Source organism: Mycetomoellerius zeteki, unplaced genomic scaffold (genome assembly GCF_001594055.1).
Source record: "Mycetomoellerius zeteki isolate Tzet28-1 unplaced genomic scaffold, Tzet1.0 scaffold98, whole genome shotgun sequence".
NCBI classification, from domain to species: domain Eukaryota; kingdom Metazoa; phylum Arthropoda; class Insecta; order Hymenoptera; family Formicidae; genus Mycetomoellerius; species Mycetomoellerius zeteki.
Window position 1 is genome coordinate 3,242,764 of NW_017258021.1, and position 16,210 is coordinate 3,258,973.

General features: G+C 35.1%; 3 protein-coding genes across 7 annotated transcripts in view; 2 read left to right on the forward strand and 1 right to left on the reverse strand.

The window, feature by feature from the left end:
- Positions 1–942, forward strand: part of LOC108730978 (cell death specification protein 2) — a 7,242-nt gene extending 6,300 nt beyond the window's left edge. The window contains exon 4 of the mRNA XM_018460996.1: positions 660–942. Within this exon, the coding sequence (XP_018316498.1) occupies positions 660–863 (204 nt within the window). The 3' untranslated portion in view covers positions 864–942. The remainder of the gene's footprint in view (positions 1–659) is intronic.
- Positions 943–1,615: 673 nt separating this feature from the next.
- Positions 1,616–2,631, forward strand: LOC108730977 (uncharacterized). 2 transcript variants are annotated; one of them, XM_018460994.1, is made up of 3 exons: positions 1,616–1,929; positions 2,001–2,135; positions 2,223–2,631. In XM_018460994.1, the coding sequence occupies exons 1-3, from the start codon at positions 1,705–1,707 to the stop codon at positions 2,448–2,450; spliced, it is 588 nt and encodes a 195-aa protein (XP_018316496.1). In that variant the 5' UTR covers positions 1,616–1,704; the 3' UTR covers positions 2,451–2,631. The 2 variants fall into 2 exon arrangements, with proteins under 2 accessions (XP_018316496.1, XP_018316497.1); XM_018460995.1 differs by having other exon boundaries at positions 2,001–2,148; positions 2,223–2,305.
- A 1,764-nt stretch (positions 2,632–4,395) lies between these two features.
- LOC108730976 (uncharacterized) lies at positions 4,396–14,667 on the reverse strand. Of its 4 annotated transcripts, none has more exons than XM_018460990.1 (18): positions 14,228–14,667; positions 13,333–13,529; positions 13,085–13,255; positions 12,870–13,006; positions 12,607–12,788; positions 12,394–12,524; positions 12,166–12,285; positions 11,785–12,084; positions 11,617–11,701; positions 11,251–11,323; positions 10,916–11,176; positions 10,660–10,833; positions 10,379–10,528; positions 10,151–10,287; positions 9,718–10,059; positions 7,942–9,631; positions 6,636–7,415; positions 4,396–4,782 (listed from the first exon to the last, which is right to left on the reverse strand). In XM_018460990.1, the coding sequence occupies exons 1-18, from the start codon at positions 14,510–14,512 to the stop codon at positions 4,544–4,546; spliced, it is 5,454 nt and encodes a 1,817-aa protein (XP_018316492.1). In that variant the 5' UTR covers positions 14,513–14,667; the 3' UTR covers positions 4,396–4,543. The 4 variants fall into 4 exon arrangements, with proteins under 4 accessions (XP_018316492.1, XP_018316493.1, XP_018316491.1 ...); XM_018460991.1 differs by having other exon boundaries at positions 10,379–10,498; positions 11,605–11,701; XM_018460989.1 differs by having other exon boundaries at positions 11,605–11,701.
- Between the last annotated feature and the right edge of the window lie 1,543 nt (positions 14,668–16,210).

Genomic DNA, 16,210 nt, shown 5'->3' on the forward strand with positions numbered 1-16,210 from the left:
TTCGATCGAGTCAAAAAACCACTACGGGGAACGCGTTTTAACAGCCGAAAGGAGGTAATGGAAAAATCAAAGACAGCTCTGATGGCTATACCGACAATAGAGTTCCAGAAATGTTTCGAGAGCTGGATCAAGCGCTGGCATAAGTGCGTTGCAGTCGATGGGGAGTACTTTGAAGGGGACAATATCACTTTTGATGAATAAACTTGTATTTTGAATTTTCTGAATGAATTCCGGGAACTTTTTGATCAAGGTGGTATTCTGTGCTGTCTGGGCATAACATTAGGATGATATCATCAAAATGGCTTTAAAATGGTTACTAATAATTTTTTCCCGCATCTACCAATATAGTTTAATTTTAATCTTGTTGATTCAACTACTCTTTATCTTTTTCTAATGCCCATTTCTACTACTGTAGATAAATTTTAACCTTGGTTTAACTTGCTTTTCATTTTTTTAAATTCGAAAAATTAGAAAAGAATACAGTAATTTTTCATATATAAAAAAACTGAGGTTAAAGTTAATCTACATTGGTATAAAACGGGTATAAAAGTTACTTTTCAATCAGTCGCGATTCATTTTAATGTCATTTATTTGATGTTATTATAATTTATGTTGTTCCGCTTGGAGTTTTTAATTCGTGTATCTCTATATTTTCGCAGATTGCATTAAGGGCGACGATGTTGGAGCATGAGAATGCAATCTTAAAGGCGCAGATAGTGACTCTTCGAGAGGAGGCGCAATCGTTACGGCACATGTTGATCAAGCAACATACCCCGGCGATACAATCGATCGAACGATCGCTTTCGTCGATGACACCTGTGACGCTCTCTCCTCCGCACACGACCGCAAGCTTAGATTGTTAATTCCTGGAGATTTTTTCGAAAAGCGTGTACGAATGTTTAAATATAGGAAACTCAAATCCATGCAATTTACACAGACACGTTCACATAGCAAAGAACACGCGCGAAAATAATCTTTATTACGTCTTTATTCGTAACGACCGATTTTCATAAAGTAAAACAATTCAGAAAGTACCCCGTATTATTAAATATATTTCTCTTTCTCTCTTTTTCTCTGTGTTATGCAAATAACAGAAAAAAGAATCCGAAGAGATTTAATTCAGAGATTTTATTATTTATTATTGTTGAAATTATCATCAATTTTAAGTGTAATTATATATAACTGTTGCTTAAATGCTAATAAACAGAGATGGTTCAAGATATATAAACGGAAACTGATGTGTTTTTTATACGAATTAATTGTCCCAAAAGTTATCTCAATAGGGTCTTCCTCGAATATTTTCTTTTTATCTAAAACAATGCTTCTACCCGTAAAAACAAAAGTTACAATAACAAAAGTTACTAAAAATCAATCAATAATTTTTTTTAATAAGTTAAAAATCACGTATGTTTTGAACGCTCATTTATTCGCGCCATATCCTGCTGAATCGTGACGTCACACGCTATAAGCCAATCACACTTTCTTTTCGCTCCTCTGTTTTTTAATAATTTTTAATAATTTTTTGGCCGTAAATGAGTATTGCTAATATTGATAAATGGATCTTATGAACAATGCAGATAATTTAAATCTATAAATATAATTTTTTTATGACTAAATATTCACTATTTTATTAAAATAAGTTAGGTTAGGTCGGTGACAGCTGTTGTTGACAGTTGATTTAAAATTTACATAAACCGATGTGAAATGGCAGAAAATTTGCAGAAACGAGTAATGGCAGAGAAAAAAAGAAATTACAAGTGGTGTTTTGTGCCTTCATGCACTCAAAACAATATCTGTTCTCCATCAACAATTTTCCTGTCAGTGCCAAAAGGAGAGATTCGAAGAAAATGGTTCGAAATCTCAGGCCGAACTGATGCTTCAACTATATCGCTGACTAGTAGTTTGTTTTGTTGTGAACACCATTTCAATGTAAGTCATATACCTAAAATATAATAAATTAATCCTAAATAATTCAAAATAAATTGATTTTATGTTTGCAGTTAGAGGAGGATGTTGAAAATTACATGCAAGTCAGGTTCATTCCAAACGTACTCATTCGCTTAAAGAATGGAGTTATGCCGACAAAATTTGCTTGCCAGCCTCATCGAGAAACATCAGATGCAAGCAACATTAATGTTATTAATATTGGTATCATTCAAATAAAAATTAATATTATCGAATTACATTATATGTGAATATAATAAATAATGTAATACTTACAGATCGTCAGTAATACTTACAGCTGCACAGTCTTCGCATCGAACATATTCGACCTTGTCTATCTCTTCGTTAACAAGCATCGATACAGAGTAAGGTTTATTATTTACTCTATGTTCAGGACATATTTTCCCTCGGACTTGGCAGAAATTACCTTCACGTTTTACTTCAACGTATCCCACAGCTGCATCACCATAATCTTTATCTTCAGCCCTGTAAAATACAGATATTGATTGTGGAACTATATTAAACTTTTATATATATTGAATGTATGTAAAGTGTGTAAACACCTTTTAGCTTTAACACCTCTTGTCTCTGCCACGTTAAAAAATTCATTTTCACTAAAAAAGTCAGCAACCATTAAAACGTTTAATTTTGGTAAATTATCCGATTGAGCTTTAACAAAACCTGTAATATTTCTCGCCATGTTGTAACTGATTACTTAGGGTGCGTTCCGTTTCTTGCATGATGTGCATAATGCATCATTTATCCTTGTTTAACATTCGGTGAATAACAAGGATAAAAGATGCATTATGCGCATCATGCAAGAAACGGAACGCACCCTTAGTAATTCGCATGATCCGTTAAATATCACATTTGTTTTGTTTATATATCTTATGTATGTGTCATTTACATGAAGTATGTATTTACAACGTTTAAACTTACCGGGCTCTGCTGAATCGTGACGTCACGGCCAATCATATTGCGTTCACTCCCCACTCATTTTTTAAGCACTTTTAATCGTTTTTAATAAAAAATCCTATTATTAATATCACTTTAAATTACTTTTAAGTTAATAAAAAGCGTATAAAGTAATTAATTATAATTTTTTACACATTTCAATTTTTACAAATAAGACCCTATTATCAATATCTCGCGAAAAAAGAACAATTTTCTATGAAATTGATGTTAGAAAAATTCACTCGTGAGACATCTAGCGGCATAATGCCGCTTAAAAAATGAAACACTTAAAAATTTATAACCAACAATAGGTATATGCTTAAAAGATAACTATAAAAAAAAAAATTATAATCCTTTTTATACATATTAAAAAAAAACATTTAAATTACATTTTTTAAATAAGGAGATGGAAAATCTGGATAAAGATTTAAATAAGGTATATCTATGATATGCGTGTGCATTTTTGCAAAGTAGATACGCTGTAAAGTTTTTTTTCAAAGTGTCTAATTTAATTACAACATTCCAATTAATCCTAATTCAAATTCATTCCGTATAAACTATTTTCTTTATTTTTTTTTTGAAAAATTACCGAGACAATAAGGACATGATAAATAATGTGTGGCAGTGATTTATAATTTATATATATGTATGTATACATAATACATATATACATATACGCACATGCACACGTACATATGTATGTTGATATTGATTCTCTTTTCGTAGTATGTGTGTATATAGGGAATTTATATACACTAAAAAAAATTAGATTGTCGCCCCACATGCCCATCTTATTTACCGTATAAAAAGTACTTTAATTACAATACAATAAGAAACATTGCGACGTACATTTTTGTTGAATTATATTATATATAAACCTTCTCGGTGTGCGTCCCTATACTAATTTAACTATTTATACGAATACAGGCTACTCCTACAAGGAGAATGTAGATACAGAGACACATAAAGATGATACATAGACGTTCTAAGTAGATACAAACGCGCAACTATTTTTATTTAAGGGAAAAAACAGAAAAAAAGAAGAGAGAATAATGTATACGTCCATCTATCTATTATCACGCACATCTACGTGTGTGTATTCGCGTCGAATGACGCAAATTCTCTAATTTTCGCCGATGCGAGACTTTGCAAAACTGCAAACACAGCGTATCTTCTCGTGACACTTTTTAACAACACTGTCGCGTTTAACTTTACAACTGTACTTAGTCCTAAAGTGTCGGCGAGATCAAATTTTTACAAATGCCGTTAACCTCGTCTAGAACAATGCTTTGAACGACATCTCGCGAAAGAAACTTATCGTTTCGTCGCAAAGGAAACTTATATCTCTAATTACAATTAACGATATACATATACAATGACACCATCTGATCGTTATACGACCATGCCGTCGTCGTTCAGAGTTCCTACTCCGTTCCTTCACTCTAATACGCTAACATTTAAATATTTATCTATGAAGGCATTACATACTTGTTTTTCTGTAAAAACCCAGAATCGATGACGACAACAATGTCGACAAAGACACGAATCGTTCGCAATGCAATTGCGTTCTAGATCGCACGTCGATTCATTGAAAATGGCAGTAATCGTGGATGGTAACGCAGAATTATTCAAATCATTGTACAAATCAATTGGCCGCTATTACAGCGGCCGCCGCCGCTGACGACGACGATGTTGACGAGGATGACGACGAGGACGACGATGATTTCTTCTTCAGCACGATGTCCTTGATATTGAGATTGACCTTCTCCTTGTGCAGCGGCGGTACTGATTGCAGACAGAATCGCTTGAAGGCCTCCAGCTCGCGCTCATCATCATCCATCTCCTCGTCGTTCTCGAGGTCTATATCTTTGGGCGTGAATACCTCTGTAAAAGACACGCTCTCAATACTCTGGATACACCGACAGCCCGCCTGCGAGTGCGACAATAATTGGTAAAATCTGCTGTGCATTACTTCTCTTTCTCTTGTCTACTGTGTGAGTAGAAGTATAAAGAGATGAGAAAAAAGGGCGACAACTATGTCAACGTGTGTTTAACGTCTTGGATATCGTCCAGACAATGTCGAGGTATTCGTCACGCACATTCGTGGAGCAACATAAAATCAACGAAATATCCATGTCGGGTTTGTGAACACTTCTCAATGACGACAACCCACGTGAGCAACAGTACTCTATTAGAATTGTTATGCTTCATTACCAGTACAATTGTTAATATTCGTTTTATTTTTCCTAACTTTCTTCATCGCTGTCATTAATAAAGATATTACTCACAAGAAATAAAGAAAAAATAATAAGTGTGACTACCCATACTCATGCAGCATTTTAGGAAACGTCTAATCTGATAAAGGGGAAAAGAGAGTATAACGTTGAAAAAAAATAACTTGCTTTTTTATTTAATATTATCAGTAGATTTAAAAAACATCGTATATCACATTCGTGTATCTATCATCATCACAATGAGACGACCCCTACATTGTCAATACAAATCGAGTAATTTGTCCATTAATTTTCGTCGGTCGATCTCGGTTAAAACTGCGATTGAAAAAGATATAATAAAAATATCGTATATAATTTTATACCAGTATTTTTCGGTTTTATATATTTATATTGTATATATATATATATTATAAAAAAATATATACATAACAAATATAAAATATAATATAAATATATATATTTTATAATACATTTTATTGTATCAATTAATACGATAAAACTAACTCAATACAAATCAATACAATGTATATACTAATATACAGGTAACTTTTCAGTGTTATACGTTGTTGTTATTATTATATAATACTGATATAATTCTATGCTGTCAGATCCAATAAACTGTAGTAAATTTTCTCTATCATTATATTTAAAAATATATATATTTGAATAAATTTGGAACACTTTTTGATTATATATTCTAATAATCCAGTATAATTACAAGTTCCTAATTGCAGTTTTATCAAAATAAAAATGCAATACCAATACACAGTTACCGCTGACACTATTTTCGGAATTCAGTTCCTGATTTAAAATAATTTTGTATTACGTATGGATTTTCTCCCGTCCCCTATCTTTCCATCATACATTCGTTCATCTTTATATATTTGCACGGCGTCTTATCGAGATGGCACTGCCTCACGTTCTGCATTCAAATGAGAAAGAAAATAAAGACCGCAAAAATCTGCGTCTACATCCAGACACAATTAACTACTCTTTAAAAAAAGAGCAAAGTGATTTGGATTGTTGGAACAAATCTTGTGGATCAGAAAAAAATTAAAAAAAGAAGATCACTGACCATTTGCCTTTTTTTCTTCCTACGGCGATCTCCTCAAGAAATCAACTCTCGAAAATATCTCTTCCTCTCCTTTCCATTTTCTTTTTTCTCTTTCATTCGCGAATACTTGATATCTCAAAAATCTTTTAACCTAGCAGACGACATAGTATCCTAACGTGGGGCAATGCTCTCTCCTGACGGCACGAAGTGAAAGAAACAAAATCGTTTATAGTGCGATGAACCTACAAGCGTCCAAAGGAGATACGTATGGGTAGTTTCCTTCATAAAAGAAAGAAACGAGATCTAGCCGCTGCGAACGTGAGAAACAACCCGGGGAGGATGCGTGCCTGTTTAATGTATTTGTGTAATGTATAACGTATGTTAAAGAAAACAAACAAAATGAAAGAAGCAGATTTACATGTTAAAGTTTGATTATTGTTGTTTCTCACCAACGAGGTCCAAGTCATCTCCGCACTGTCCCGTGCCGCTTCCGCGTTTTTTCTTTTTCTTGCTTTTGCCACTGCTTCCGCCGCCGTTGGCCGAAATAGCATTTATCGCCGCCTCCTTCATCGCGGTACACTTCGCTGATACCTGTCGCGCGTCCTCCATACTCGTTGCCTCGGGCCTCACCTTCGTCAGGGTGACGCTAGTACCCTTGAGATTGATGCCGTTCTCTGGTATCGGTTGGCCATTCGTCATCTGGCTGATCTGGATATTGGCGAGCTCGGACAAGGATGATGTGCAATCTGACTGCGCGCTCAATCGGCTGCGCAATTCCGCCAGGCTTGATGATATGACACCGTTGGCGTGTTTCACGCTCAGCTGACCGCAATCATTCGTCGTCGTTCTACCCGCCGATGACGATGATAGATCGCCCTTGACTATGTAATCTGGTTTAGGTGATGACGTCAAGCCCGCATTGATCGCCTGTTGCAGAGCTGGACTTCGAATCGTCACCATGCCATTCTCCGAAACTTTAATGATCGCAGCCTGCTGTGTCGGTGGCACTTTCATTGGTCCAAACGATGGGTTCCTGATAGTCACCATGTTAGTTCCGGGATTGTGCAGTATCCTCGCCGGTTCGTCGATCATGTGATCATTCACGAACGCGTCGTTATTTTGCACCGGCGACGAAACCGCCGTGTTGCCCAAATTGGCTGAATTCTTATTTTTTTTCTTTTTCTTTTTACCGGTAGTAGTATTTTGAGGCTGCGAATCTTTCGATGAATCTATATAGAGAAAATAAAAAATTAAATTTGTATAAAATATTGATGAAAATAATATAAACCTTGAAAATATATAAAATAATGTAAACATTGACTAAAAGATGAACATTTTATATCGGGGGAAAAAGCATTTAGAAATTTAAAATCTTTGAAGATACTTCCAATGATTGTTAATAAATAACATTTTAATTGTTTAAAGAATTCCATTAGCTCTTCATAAAGCAAGAACGTGGTTGTTTTTATTATACAAGTTGCCTGCAAAATAGAATAAAAACTTTTTTTAATCAATTAAAAAAAATCATGCAATTATAATAAAAAGATCTAATTATAATTGTTTTTATTTTCTAAAATCATTGCATGAATAAAAAATATATTTACTTTCCTGGATTGAAGACTTCAATATACTAAAAATTAAATATCGCAAATTGAAATAAAAATTACTAAATTCTCTTATTCACAGCAAAACATTAAGTTCGTAAACCGATTTTGCATGTGCTTCTTTCATTTATCTACACTAATTACAGCCTACCTTTCTCGTTGGCTTTCGGTAATAGATCTTGCTTGAGCTTGCCCGTGTCCACCACTATGACATTTCCACCTCCCTGCGGACTCGCGTAACTGGACTGAACGCCGCTCATCGGCGCGGCGATAATGGTAGTTTGCTTAGGCGGATTCACTGGTTTTGGCAAAGGAGCCGTTTTGATTGGAAGCGGTTTTGGCGGCGCGTCGACCTTCGTAATTGTGATGCCCGGTGGTAACTTAAGATTTTCGATGTTGATCTTGGAATTTGGCCCAATATCTTTAAACTGGCTACTAAGCGATGGCGAACTAACTCGTTCGGAACACGTATTTTGGACCTCCATGGGTATACGTTGCTTATTTATAGTAGTTTGATTCGTTTTATTTACATTATTTTTTTGAGAATCACTCTTATTTGATACGTTCTTATTATTCGCATTATTATTATTTTTATTGCTCTTATTGGTGTTCGACTGTAGATTTTTATCTTGTTGTTTTTTTGTTTTTTTACTAATCGTGGATTCGTTTATAACCTGATTCTGCTGTTGCTTCTGTGACACTGGAGTCTGAGGAGGAGTACTCGCTTTATTCTGCTTTTTGTTGCTAACGTTTTGTTGATTCTTACTTTTGTTTACCGTATTTTGTTGCTGCAAGACATTTTCCTTATTCTCTGTGTTTTTTTTATCTTTCTTCGATTTGGAATTTTTGCCTTCATTGACATTTTGCTGTTGAACTTTCTTCTCGTCTACCTGTTTACCATTTTTCGACTTCTCGTTATTTACCTGTTGCTTCAAATTCTTACCGTCATTGGCTTTAATTTGAGTCTGTTGCTTCGAATTATTCGATTGCTGTAATTTATTTCCCTGTTGCAAGGGATTATTGTTGTTAGTCGCCTTGACTTTTTTCTTTTTTCCGTTGTTACTTTGATTTTGTTCTTGTTCCGACTTATGAGAAGGTTCTTTAGTCTGTCCATTTACCAACGTAAATAAAACCTTATCCTCAGCTGGAGTTTGGCCTTTTAGAGTGATCGTGACTGTAGGTTCAGCGCTGTTCGAATTTATCTCCCTTCTAATAGTAACTATTTGTGGCTGAGATTCTGTAGGTGTGGTATTTTCAGTTTCTTTTGTCTTCGCTTCTTCCAGTTTCTTCATTTCCTTCTTCAATTTTTTCCTTTCCTTCTTCGTCAATTTTTTGTCGAGTAAATCGACATCTGATAACTTATTGGCATTATTATTTGAATTGTTTTTTGTAACATTATTAATACTTGCTGATAGCTTGCTGCTTTTATTGCTATCAACCTTCGCATTACTTTTATTCCCTTGAGTAGAATTCATATTTCGTGCTTCGCACTTTTCTGTACTATTAATACTCTTATTTTTTGCATTTGAATTTGCAGACACTGTCTTTGTCTTATTACTCAAACTAATAATACTATTACTACCGCAATTATTACTACTATTGCTACAAACTTCTTGCTTATCCTTTTTTCTATTATTTAATGGTTTTATCGTAGGTAAAGATACTGATGACGACGTTGGCAAAATGGAAACCTCCGGTAAATTACATGGAGGCAATAATCTTTGAGGTACAGGTTTTTGAGGGTCGACAACAGTAATCGTCACCTCCGGTGTCTTTTTTTGTAATTCTATTAACTTTTGTCTCTCTACTTCTTGTCTGTCCTTTTTCAATTTTTCTTCAAGCTGTCAAAAGAATTAACATTAGTTAACATTATATAAAATTATATACGGAATATATATAGTACAGCATAATTTGTTCTTAAACAAACCTTTCGTTGTTTCTGCCTCGCTTTCTTTTCAGCCTTCTTGTTGTCTTTCTTTCCGCTTTGATTACCTTCGATAAACTCCAACAACTCCTCTAAATCTCGCTGATCTCGTTGATCATACTGGGTTGTAGATGTCGTCGAAATTGGAGTATTTGATCTGAGAATCGAATTTGTCACGGTTTTGGATTCAGAATTAGCGTTAGGAATTGACGATTCCGATGGACTTTTCTGTGGGCTACATCCAGCTGCAACAGTCTTACACTTTTTCGCTTTTTTTTTCGTCAGAAGTTGTCGTAGTCGTTCCCGCATTTCCTTATAGTTTCGACTCACTGGCGCAACCGATGGCTAGAAACAATAAATACACTTATCAATAGTCGCAACTCTCCAAATTGAATGAACGTCTCCACGTGATTTTTTTTTTTTAATATCTACTCACCATTCCGTGACCGAAGACTTCACAGTAGCAACAATCGCAGTGTCTTATATTAGCATCTCTCTGTACGGAACTACTAGTAGAACATGAGTCTCCCTGACTGCTCCCTGAATCCGAACAGTCACCATCTCCTGAACTCACTAAAATAAACACAAAATTAAAATGTAACGTCCAAATAAGAAATATAACTTTAACAGATATACATAATATATATATCCGTTGTTTACTAACAATCGTTACATGACATTCTCTTGATATGCTCGACATTGGCTTGCTTGTGGCACGCATGCGGTGTATGATTAAGTGGGCGAAGTCTAGGGTGAGAACACGGACCTGTGTTTTTCGTCAGATCTGGAAGCAGTCCGTGTGAATGAGTGTTATCTATGATTGTGTGAAGAAAAGATGTACATGTACAGAGGTGTACATAATAAATATGGCAGACGTAGAAAAGAAATTGACGATGACATGACGGGGGGGATACAATAGAGGAATTACTCGCTACTTATACCTACCCTGATGCATAGTGTGATTGTGAGTTTGTGTTGTAGAATGCCTCATTTGAGTTTGGGCAGGTTGCGTGGCAGCAGTCTTTACAAGTTTCTCACTTGGTTCTGGATTAGCCTTTACGATAGAAGTCGGTGATGTTGCTTTGGGACGACCATTCGCTACGACCGTTTCAGGTATGGCTGTTTTCAAAAACATTATATCATTTACTAAGCTAAATAATAAATAAAAATCCAATAAAAAATCTTTTTTTACATCACTTACATTTAGGCAAGCAAGGACATATATCCCACTTGCGTCTCGAATTTAACAGACAAGGACAAGGTGGACTTTCTAAAATTTCCTTTTTCCTTTCCGTTATTTCTTGTGCGTGTTGATAAACACACAGACAAGGTTCCGACTCAGGCGTCTTTGAGCCGATATACTTATGTAAAGTGTCACGCACGTCCGATTCTTTCTTCTTTTTGTCCTCATCATTTAAATTATCTATTATCTTTTTAACTTGCGTACAACTTGCGGGTATCTCTAAAAATGCATGTAATTATTTTTTTATCTCTCTGAGACATCTCTGTCATTATTAATTTATTTTATTTGCTCACCTAGAAATCCATTACTAAGGGATGGAAGAGAATTTATCTCGTCCCTCTCGACATTTTCGTCTTTATATGTATCCTATAAAAAAATTATCAGTATAAATTACTTTCAAGAAATTTTATACAAAGTATAATCATAATATAAAGTTATACATAACAATTATTTTTATTTTATTTAAAAGATTTCAGACTCATATTAGAAGTACATATTAAATAAATAATATATTTTTACTTTAGTGAAAACTACTAATTTACTTTTATTATATATATTTACAAAAAGAATATTAAAGAGTTAAAAACACAAAAAGATGAAACAATCATTAATAAATTAATATATGATTTGAAATATAATTTCTTTATCGTATGACTTACTCCAGTTTCTTTGCACGTATAACATTCGCATTCTTTTTTATTCTCAAGCCCATTCTCCATGTCGCCCGAGTCGTCATTGTGAGTTCTGAAACAAGTCAGAATTATTGATACACGATCACACAAATAAACAAAAATCGAAATGACTCTTTACATATCTATATGACATACCTCACTGATCTGATGGCATATTGTGCCAGCTGACACGTTGCACGTGTATAATCGTAGCAATTAGAATCGCCTTGTCCAGTGGCATCTACTTCGGTGGCAGTCAATGCCCCGGCTATATCTGCTAATTTTTGATGTTGAGCTTTATTCCAATCATCTAACAATATTTGAACTATCTCTATGCTGGATGGCATAGCTATAGAATCTGAGCTAAAGTCTAATACTGGACTTAAAGGTGGACTATCGCTTCCAGATGTATGTGCAATGAGCGATGAAAATTGTCCATGGATCTCTTGCATTTCACTGAAAAATTTGTTGCAATAGATTAGAGAAAATCATTGGAAAAGAAATTTGTTTGATTTTTTTCTATGTAGCACATCTTACTTTCCGATATCAGATGTTTTATTTAACATACTGCGCTCCATAAATTTACGTGTTGCTGTGAACAATTCCCAAGCTTCTCTAATTTGTCTAAGTCTTGTCATACGAACGGCTTGTTCTGCACTAAAACCATATTTTGTTTAAACAATTCTATTTTTCGATCTTTTACTATTCAATTTCATTGAGATGTTGGAAATAATAACGTAAATAATATAATGTTCTTCAACTTACTTATATTTATCCATCCATGGCTCTGTCTCAGGCCATAAATTACCGATTCTCGTCATTTCGTCATCGAAAGATAAATACCTATGAACGAGAGCTTGGTATTTGGAGCCTTTCAATGGTAGAAGTTTCCTCAACTATAAATGCAAATGTGTACGTTTAGCTTTACCAAGTCGTAAATGTCATTGGACGTTTCTTTAGTAAAATATAATATTTTACCTGGCCAATAAACGTAGGTAAATTGTTTTGCACTAAAGCATCATTATATACATAAATCTGATATAACTTTTTGATAAAGCAGTCCCACGTCAAATTGAAGTTGAGGCACTTTTTTAATGGTTTTACTAATTCAGAAATTATAATCGCTGTCGATACAAGAGCGTCATAGTCATTCAAGAGACCTGTATTATAAGAAATCCAGATAAATTTTACATTTTTTCATGATAGATATTTTGAAATTTATGTTTATAAATAGTACTAACCAGTAAGAAAAATTTCAGCTAAATTCACGCTACGATCGTGTAGAAGAGCAAACAAACGAATTTTTACTTCTATCACAAACTCTTGCGCTTGGCTCACTAATCTCATGAAAAGTTGGTGAGAATCTCTTTTACATAATCTATAACGAAAGAAACTGTTACATAACGGTTCATTTAACAATAATGGAACAAAGAATTTTAATGTAAAAGTTTCTTACTGAATAACAGTACTGTGCATATCGTTAGTGAATTTGCCACGATGAGATTGTGGAGAGTTATATGTATGAGTTTCTAAAGCAACGTTAAAGTCAGTACGTATGTACTGCCGTAATTCTGTCCATAGATTTTGAAAGTTCATAGCCTTTTGCAGCTCTTCTCTGAACATGTCTCTGCACATACACAAGATACTTTCAATTAATGCCACATTCTTGCTTCTCTTTCTTAAGATTCTAATTGCTGACTTTACCGTTTAGCTTTGTAGTCAGTATTATCACAGGAGCACGACTCTTTTCCGAGACGTGACTGACTATCCATAGCTGTTGCAGAGGAATACAGCTTGGCAAGCGCATCGGTGCTCACTAAAGACGACTTACGACGATCTTCATCAGCCGCTCTTGCGCCTCTGATAAACGCGTCAATCACACGCTGATCAGTCGTCCCACACTATAAATAAAGTTGATGGAGTAAACTTATTTATGCAATAGAATCTGTATCTGCAAGGAAGCAGTACAAAGCTAACCATTTAATTTGCAAAATCAATCAAGATTCTTGTTAATGGCATAAATATTGAAAAATTACTATTATTAGGAATTCTTCATCTAAATTAAAGAGATTAGGCCTATCTATGTCTATTCATGTCATAGAAGTATATGCCAAGTATGTATTATTATTTATAGTATATTGTTATAAAAACAATTTAATAATAATATGAAATATTTACGTTACATAAACAAGACATTTGTCTTTGTTATTATTATAATTTTATTTCGTCAGCTGTCATTTAAATTTCTTTCAAACAGTATTAACTGATATATTATTCAGAGTCTGCTAAGACACTAATTCTAGAATAACTGACAAAGGAAATTGCTGTACAACATAACATGAACAAACATTTGTTTTCATGTGAATAATATATCACCTATGTACATGTATAATATTAAAAGAAAAGGAATTCTCACAGCTGACTGAGTTTACAATAAAATTTTTTACTTCAAGAAGGTAACAGTTTTCTTTTGATAGAGATTTCAGGTTACGACGAGCGTCGGTCTTTAAATTATAAAGATTATTTTGTTGAAATTAAATCGCTCGACCACATCGCCGACATTCGGTTCGTGCAAAACGTCAGAACGAGGACGACGTACCCCAGTGGGATCATAGTCCGCGACCGCGGGGAACACGCGGGCGTCCCCATTCTCGTAGTCGCTCAGCGTGTCCGTGTCCCGGAGTGTCCACGCGAAATCGGTGCAGCTGTCAACAGCGACAATATCGTTGGAGTGCAGTTTCACTGCCGTCGCTGTCGAACCGCCGTCGTCACCCATCGCTTCGGCTATGTCTCTTTCCCCAGTGATGGTGGCGACGGTGGTGGTGGCGGTGGTGGTGGTGGTGCTCTTTTCGAGTCGACCGTCCTCGCCGTCGCTGCCGCTCATGACAGCGCCGCTACGCCCGTTTCGGTGCCACACGACGCACCTGGACGCACCGTATTCCAGGCAACGGCCACGGAATCGATGCGCAACTGTATCACGGCCTTTACCCGGAACCGCGTAAACACCACAGGTCACACATTCGGACTCGACACTTGCAACCCCTCTCAATATGGCGTCTCGCGTGCGACGGTGCGACCGCGGACCGTCCTGTCCGCGCAACCGCGCGACCGACACAGTGGCGCAACACCACGGCGCGCTTTAAATGTAAACATATGTCCTCTCCGTTATTATTATCAGTTGGTATAGCAAATCGCGCTTCTGTACTCTATTATATTTTTTCTTTTCTTTTTCGAGATTCTCAATTGGGGCAATGGCACACAAAAAAAGTTTAAGCAGTAAGGAAATCAACGTGTTGAATTAGCTGCTGCTTACATAGTAAGCAATATATATACAAATTATATTAATACAAATTAATATACATATGTACAAATTAATAATTACAATTATATATACAAATATATAAATAATATATACATAATATATACATATATGTATATTATACATATTTGTATTATATACAATATAAATTATATCAATTATATTATTTATGTATATGTAATTGTTATAATTTTTATATTATTTGACATTTTTCCATTTGCTGTTTGAAACGGGAAAAAAATTTGAACATAGATAATACGATCAATCATCCATTCAAAATGAATGCGAATGTGTGAAAATCTATAAATATTTAAATCTCAAAGGTTAAGTAAAAATAATTATGAATAAAATATCGTTTCAATTGTGCATTACACCGTGGGCTCGGTAACACAATGAAGCTATCATCCGTTTTTTTTTTCTTCCGTTCTTTTCCTCTCGCGCACAGAATTACAAGTTATAATTATCGACATTTTGACACAACGCGCGCGAACGGGTGTAATGTGCAATGGCGAGCAATCAAATCTGCGTTTGTATTTAATCAATAAATGTTGTTGCGTTTGTATTTATTCAATAATATTGGATCTTCTTTAGCTAGGAATACATTACGTAAAAATTTCGTTAATGATGACAAAAATTAATTATACGAAAGAAAGAAAGAAAATCGCATAAATATCATTATAGTTATCGATTGTACGTAAGCGAAAGTGATAAGAAAAGATAATTGATGTTAAATAAAAACGTGTTCATATTTTATATTTAAAAGTAGAAAATACGACACAAATTGATCCGGCGCTCCATGTATCTCGATGTGACGCAAGATCGAGCGAAGGAATGAGCTTGTTTATAATTAAAAATAGGCCTGGTTTCTCTCAAGGTTAGCCAGCGTTTCTCGCTCCGCCGGAGTTAATTGTCTCGAGCGACGAACAAATCGATCGTGACCGTCGTACCTCTCATTAGCTACGTTTACACCGCGCTTAGTCCGCGACCTATACGATAGGTGTGTTTGTTTAACCTACAGGATAAACAAGGACATCTATTGTATAGGCCGCGGCCTAAATGCACGGTGTAAACATAGCCATTGGACGAGTTCAAGCCCACAAAACGACTAGTAGGCATACCGAGACGAATGAGCATAATTGGTTCTTACTTGTGGATCCAACCAATCATGTTTAATTGCTCGACGAGTAGATCTAAAGGTGCCTTTACATGGCAGCGTCGAGCGTCAGAGCATGCGCAGTGATATGTTTAATAATTTTACTGAAA

What these genes read in the sequence shown, in the direction of transcription:
- LOC108730976 (XM_018460989.1), bottom strand. Translation starts at nt 14,512, where the DNA reads ATGAGCGGCAGCGACGGCGAGGACGGTCGACTCGAAAAGAGCACCACC. An exon ending in CAATCACACTATGCATCAGG is followed by an intron (nt 10,529 to 10,659) that starts GTAGGTATAAGT and finishes ACACAATCATAG; the next exon opens with ATAACACTCATTCACACGGA. An exon ending in GAGAATGTCATGTAACGATT is followed by an intron (nt 10,288 to 10,378) that starts GTTAGTAAACAA and finishes TGTTTATTTTAG; the next exon opens with TGAGTTCAGGAGATGGTGAC.
- LOC108730977 (XM_018460994.1), top strand. Translation starts at nt 1,705, where the DNA reads ATGGCAGAAAATTTGCAGAAACGAGTAATGGCAGAGAAAAAAAGAAAT. An exon ending in GTTGTGAACACCATTTCAAT is followed by an intron (nt 1,930 to 2,000) that starts GTAAGTCATATA and finishes TTATGTTTGCAG; the next exon opens with TTAGAGGAGGATGTTGAAAA. An exon ending in CAGATGCAAGCAACATTAAT is followed by an intron (nt 2,136 to 2,222) that starts GTTATTAATATT and finishes TAATACTTACAG; the next exon opens with ATCGTCAGTAATACTTACAG.